The sequence below is a fragment of the Salvelinus fontinalis genome, chromosome 13 (genome assembly GCF_029448725.1).
Source record: "Salvelinus fontinalis isolate EN_2023a chromosome 13, ASM2944872v1, whole genome shotgun sequence".
NCBI lineage: Eukaryota > Metazoa > Chordata > Actinopteri > Salmoniformes > Salmonidae > Salvelinus > Salvelinus fontinalis.
In genome coordinates, this window is record NC_074677.1 from 3,471,772 (window position 1) to 3,478,765 (window position 6,994).

General features: G+C 41.4%; 1 protein-coding gene across 2 annotated transcripts in view; it reads left to right on the plus strand.

Annotated features, from left to right (window-relative positions):
• Positions 1 to 4,073: 4,073 nt before the first annotated feature.
• Positions 4,074 to 6,994, plus strand: part of LOC129867928 (teneurin-2-like) — a gene marked incomplete at its 5' end in the record, with an annotated part of 49,543 nt that continues 46,622 nt past the window's right edge. For both annotated transcript variants that reach the window (XM_055941416.1, XM_055941417.1), the window contains 2 exon segments: positions 4,074 to 4,175; positions 6,821 to 6,994. The exon segment at positions 6,821 to 6,994 is cut by the window's right edge and continues 21 nt beyond it. In XM_055941416.1, the coding sequence (XP_055797391.1) occupies positions 4,074 to 4,175; positions 6,821 to 6,994 (276 nt within the window).

The following is a 6,994-nucleotide window of genomic DNA, read 5'->3' on the forward strand; positions in this document are numbered from 1 at the left end:
GGAGATGCCCAACTCGGAGAGAATGAGAGGGATATTAGAGGAGGGAGAAGGAGAGGGATATTAGAGGAGGGAGAAGGAGAGGGATATTAGAGGAGCGAGAAGGAGAGGGATATTAGAGGAGGGAGAAGGAGAGGGAAATTAGAGGAGGGAGAAGGAGAGGGATATTAGAGGAGGGAGAAGGAGAGGGATATTAGAGGAGGGGGAAGGAGAGGGATATTAGAGGAGGGGGAAGGAGAGGGATAATAGAGGAGGTAGAAGGATACGGATATTAGAGGAGGGAGAAGGAGAGGGATAATAGAGGAGGGAGAAGGAGTGGGATATTAGAGGAGGGAGAAGGAGAGGGATATTAGAGGAGGGAGAAGGAGAGGGATATTAGAGGAGGGGGAAGGAGAAGGATATTAGAGGAGGGGGAAGGAGAGGGATATTAGAGGAGGGGGAAGGAGAGGGATATTAGAGGAGGGAGAAGGAGAGGGATATTAGAGGAGAGAGAAGGAGAGGGATATTAGAGGAGGGAGAAGGAGAGGGATATTAGAGGAGGGAGAAGTATAGGGATATTAGAGGAGGGAGAAGGAGAGGGATATTAGAGGAGGGGGAAGGAGAGGGATATTAGAGGAGGGAGAAGGAAAGGGATATTAGAGGAGGTGGAATTAGAGGGATATTAGAGGAGGGAGAAGGAGAGGGCTATTAGAGGAGGGAGAAGGAGAGGGATGTTAGAGGAGGGAGAAGGAGATGGATATTAGAGGAGGTGGAAGGAGTGGGATATTAGAGGAGGGAGAAGAAGAGGGATATTAGAGGAGGGAGAAGGAGATGGATATTAGAGGAGGGAGAAAGAGAGGGATATTAGAGGAGGGAGAAGGAGAGGGATATTAGAGGAGGGAGAAGGAGAGGGATATTAGAGGAGGGAGAAGGAGAGGGATATTAGAGGAGGGGGAAGGAGAGGGATATTAGAGGAGGGGGAAGGAGAGGGATAATAGAGGAGGTAGAAGGATAGGGATATTAGAGGAGGGAGAAGGAGAGGGATAATAGAGGAGGGAGAAGGAGAGGGATAATAGAGGAGGGAGAAGTATAGGGATATTAGAGGAGGGAGAAGGAGAGGGATATTAGAGGAAGGAGAAGGAGTGGGATATTAGAGGAGGGAGAAGGAGAGGGATATTAGAGGAGGGAGAAGGAGAGGGATATTAGAGGAGGGAGAAGGAGAAGGATATTAGAGGAGGTGGAAGGAGAGGGATATTAGAGGAGGTGGAAGGAGAGGGATATTAGAGGAGGGGGAAGGAGATGGATATTAGAGGAGGGAGAAGGAGAGGGATATTAGAGGAGGGGGAATTAGAGGGATATTAGAGGAGGGAGACGGAGAGGGCTATTAGAGGAGGGAGAAGGAGAGGGATGTTAGAGGAGGGAGAAGGAGATGGATATTAGAGGAGGTGGAAGTAGTGGGATATTAGAGGAGGGAGAAGAAGAGGGATATTAGAGGAGGGAGAAGGAGATGGATATTAGAGGTGGGAGAAAGATAGGGATATTAGAGGAGGGAGAAGGAGAGGGATATTAGAGGAGGGAGAAGGAGAGGGATATTAGAGGAGGTGGAAGGAGAGGGATATTAGAGGAGGGAGAAGGAGAGGGATATTAGAGGAGGGAGAAGTAGTGGGATATTAGAGGAGGGAGAAGGAGAGGGATATTAGAGGAGGGAGAAGGAGAGGGATATTAGAGGAGGGAGAAGGAGAGGGATATTAGAGGAGGTGGAATTAGAGGGATATTAGAGGAGGGAGAAGGAGAGGGATATTAGAGGAGGGAGAAGGAGAGGGATATTAGAGGAGGGAGAAGGAGAGGGATATTAGAGGAGGGAGAAGGAGAGGGATATTAGAGGAGGGAGAAGGAGTTGGATATTATAGGAGGGAGAAGGAGAGGGATATTAGAGGAGGGAGAAGGAGAGGGATATTAGAGGAGGGAGAAGGAGATGGATATTAGAGGAGGGGGAAGGAGAGGGATATTAGAGGAGGGGAAGGAGATGGATATTAGAGGAGGGAGAAGGAGAGGGATATTAGAGGAGGGAGAAGGAGTGGGATATTAGAGGAGGGAGAAGGAGAGGGATATTAGAGGAGGGAGAAGGAGATGGATATTAGAGGAGGGGGAAGGAGAGGGATATTAGAGGAGGGAGAAGGAGAGGGATATTAGAGGAGGGGGAAGGAGAGGGATATTAGAGGAGGGAGAAGGAGATGGATATTAGAGGAGGGAGAAGGAGAGGGATATTAGAGGAGGGAGAAGGATAGGGATATTAGAGGAGGGAGAAGGAGAGGGATATTAGAGGAGGTGGAATTAGAGGGATATTAGAGGAGGGAGAAGGAGAGGGATATTAGAGGAGGGAGAAGGAGAGGGATGTTAGAGGAGGGAGAAGGAGATGGATATTAGAGGAGGTGGAAGGAGAGGGATATTAGAGGAGGTGGAAGGAGTGGGATATTAGAGGAGGGAGAAGAAGAGGGATATTAGAGGAGGGAGAAGGAGATGGATATTAGAGGAGGGAGAAAGAGAGGGATATTAGAGGAGGGAGAAGATGAGGGATATTAGAGGAGGGAGAAGGAGAGGGATATTCGAGGAGGTGGAAGGAGAGGGATATTAGAGGAGGGAGAAGGAGAGGGATATTAGAGGAGGTGGAAGGAGAGGGATATTAGAGGAGGGAGAAGGAGAGGGATATTAGAGGAGGGAGAAGGAGATGGATATTAGAGGAGGGAGAAGGAGTGGGATATTAGAGGAGGGAGAAGGAGAGGGATATTAGAGGAGGGAGAAGGAGAGGGATATTAGAGGAGGGAGAAGGAGAGGGATATTAGAGGAGGGGGAGGAGAGGGATATTAGAGGAGGGGGAAGGAGATGGATATTAGAGGAGGGAGAAGGAGAGGGATATTAGAGGAGGGAGAAGGAGTGGGATATTAGAGGAGGGGGAAGGAGAGGGATATTAGAGGAGGGAGAAGGAGATGGATATTAGAGGAGGGAGAAGGAGAGGGAAATTAGAGGACGTGGAATTAGAGGGATATTAGAGCAGGGAGAAGGAGAGGGATATTAGAGGAGGGAGAAGGAGAGGGATGTTAGAGGAGGGAGAAGGAGAGGGATGTTAGAGGAGGGAGAAGGAGATGGATATTAGATGAGGTGGAAGGAGTGGGATATTAGAGGAGGGAGAAGGAGAGGGATATTAGAGGAGAGAGAAGGAGAGGGATATTAGAGGAGGGAGAAAGAGAGGGATATTAGAGGAGGGAGAAGGAGAGGGATATTAGAGGAGGGAGAAGATGAGGGATATTAGAGGAGGGAGAAGGAGAGGGATATTAGAGGAGGTGGAAGGAGAGGGATATTAGAGGAGGGAGAATGAGAGGGATATTAGAGGAGGGGGAAGGAGAGGGATATTAGAGGAGGGAGAAGGAGAGGGATATTAGAGGAGGGGGAAGGAGAGGGATATTAGAGGAGGGAGAAGGAGAGGGATATTACAGGAGAGAGAACGATAGGGATATTAGAGGAGGGAGAAGGAGATGGATATTAGAGGATGGGGAAGGAGAGGGATATTAGAGGAGGGAGAAGGAGAGGGATATTAGAGGAGGGAGAAGGAGAGGGATATAAGAGGAGGTGGAAGGAGAGGGAACAATCACATCCTCCTCTATTGTATATAATATTTCATCATTAATATATATTAATATATAGTTGGTTATAATTATATATTAATATATATTTGGTTATAGTAATATATATTTGGTTATAATAATAATATATTCATATATATTTGGATTTAATAATAATATATTCATATATATTTGGATTTAATAATAATATATTCATATATATTTGGTTATAGTAATATACGGATATATATTTGGTTATAATAATATATTAATATATTTTTTGATTTAATAATAATATATTAATATATATTTGGTTATAATAATAATATACTAATATATATTTGGTTATAATAATAATATATTCGGATTTAATAATAATATATTCATATATATTTGGTTATTATTTATATATTCATATATACGGGACTTGGTTCTAATAATAACTTGTCTGTTTCAATCCTTGTTGTTCAATCTTAGATTCAGTGCAAGAATGCCCGCAGAATTGCCATGGAAACGGAGAGTGTATGTCGGGTGTGTGCCACTGCTTCCCAGGGTTCCATGGCATGGATTGTGCCAAAGGTACCAACTTTGTTATCACATAGATTATATTGGTTTGTGTAGGTATTGCATAGGTATATTATAGGTATTGTATAGGTATATATTATAGGTATTGTATAGGTATTGCATAGGTATATTATAGGTATTGTATAGGTATATATTATATGTATTGTATACGTATATATTATAGGTATTGCATAGGTATATATTATAGGTATTGTATAGGTATTGCATAGGTATATTATAGGTATTGTATCGGTATATATTATATGTATTGTATACGCATATATTATAGGTATTGCATAGGTATATTATAGGTATTTTATAGGTATATATTATTGGTATTGTGTAGGTATTGCATAGGTATATATTATAGGTATTGCATAGGTATATATTATAGGTATTGCATAGGTATTGTATAGGTATTGTATAGGTATATTATAGGTATTGTATAGGTATTGTATAGGTATTGTATAGGTATTGTATAGGTATATATTATAGGTATTGTATTGGTATATATTATAGGTATTGTATTGGTATATATTATAGGTATTGTATAGGTATATATTATAGGTATTGTATAGGTATATTATAGGTATTGCATAGGTATATTATAGGTATTGTATAGGTATATATTATAGGTATTGCATAGGTATTTTATAGGTATTGCATAGGTATTGCATAGGTATTGCATAGGTATTGTATAGGTATATTATAGGTATTGTATAGGTATATTATAGGTATTGTATTGGTATATTATAGGTATTGCATAGGTATTGCATAGGTATTGCATAGGTATATTATAGGTATTGTATAGGTATATTATAGGAATTGTATAGGTATTGTATAGGTATTGTATAGGTATATATTATAGGTATTGTATTGGTATATATTATAGGTATTGTATTGGTATATATTATAGGTATTGTATTGGTATATATTATAGGTATTGTATAGGTATATATTATAGGTATTGTATAGGTATATTATAGGTATTGCATAGGTATTGCATAGGTATTGCATAGGTATATTATAGGTATTGTATAGGTATATTATAGGAATTGTATAGGTATTGTATAGGTATTGTATAGGAATATATTATAGTTATTGTATTGGTATATATTATAGGTATTGTATTGGTATATATTATAGGTATATATTATAGGTATTGTATAGGTATTGTATAGGTATTGTATAGGTATATATTATAGGTATTGTATAGGTATATATTATATGTATTTTATAGGAATATTATAGGTATTGTATTGGTATATATTATAGGTATTGTATTGGTATATATTATAGGTATTGTATAGGTATATATTATAGGTATTGTATTGGTATATATTATAGGTATTGTATTGGTATATTATAGGTATTGTATTGGTATATATTATAGGTATTGTATTGGTATATATTATAGGTATTGTATAGGTATTGTATAGGTATTGTATAGGTATATATTATAGGTATTGTATAGGTATATATTATATGTATTTTATAGGAATATTATAGGTATTGTATTGGTATATATTATAGGTATTGTATAGGTATATATTATAGGTATTGTATAGGTATATATTATAGGTATTTTATAGGTATATATTATAGGTATTGCATAGGTATATTTAAGCAATAAGGCCAGAGGAAGTGTTGTATATGGCCAATATACCACGGCTAAGGGCTGTTCTTACCCACGACACAACGCGGAGTGCATGGATACAGCCCTTAGCCGTTCAGCCAATCAGCATTCAGGGCTGTTCTTATGGACACAGCCCTTAGCCATATTATATTGGCCATATACCACAAACCTCAGAGATGCCTTAACACTATTATAAACTGGTTACCAACGTAATTAGAACAGTAAAAATAAATGTTTTGTCATACCTTGTGGTATGCGGTCTGATATACCACGGCTTTCAGCCAATCAGCATTAGGGGCTCGAACCACCCAGTTTATAATATAGAATATTTTACCCCTATCTTGAAGCTCATAAAAAGAGACACCATGAGTTATTTATTTTCTTTTCTTTTTTTTCTTTAGATTTTATCCCCTTTTCTCCCCAATTTTCGTGGTATCCAATCGCTAGTAATTACTACCTTGTCTCATCGCTACAACTCCCGTACTTGGCTCGGGAGAGACGAAGGTCGAAAGTCATGCGTCCTCCGAAGCACAATCCAACCAAGCCGCACTGCTTCTTTAACACAGCGCGCCTCCAACCCGGAAGCCAGCCGCACCAATGTGTCGGAGGAAACACCGTGCACCCGGCCCCCTTGGTTAGCGCACACTACGCCCGGCCCGCCACAGGGGTCGCTGGAGCGCGATGAGACAAGGATTTCCCTACCGGCCAAACCCTCCCTAACACGGACGACGCTAGCCCAATTGTGCGTCGCCCCACGGACCTCCCGGTCGCGGCCGGCTGCGACAGAGCCTGGGCGCGAACCCAGAGACTCTGGTGGCGCAGCTAGCACTGCGATGCAGTTCACTAGACCACTGCGCCACCCGGGAGGCCCCCGCAGGAGTTATTTTGAGTCATGTCCAATATGACAGTCTCACTAATATAAGTGACTCACTAATCCATATATAAAAATAGAACAGGACGCGAAGCCGCCGTCTTGCACCTTTGTCTTACCTGCTGTGTCTCTCATTTCTCCTACGTTGTCTAGCTGCCTGCCCAGTCCTCTGCAGTGGCAATGGTCAATATGACAAGGGCTTGTGTATCTGCTACAGCGGATGGAAGGGTCCAGAGTGTGATGTCTCAGTGGGCCAGTGCATCGACCCAGAGTGTAACGGACACGGCGCCTGCTCCGAGGGCTCTTGCACATGCTCCGCCGGTTACC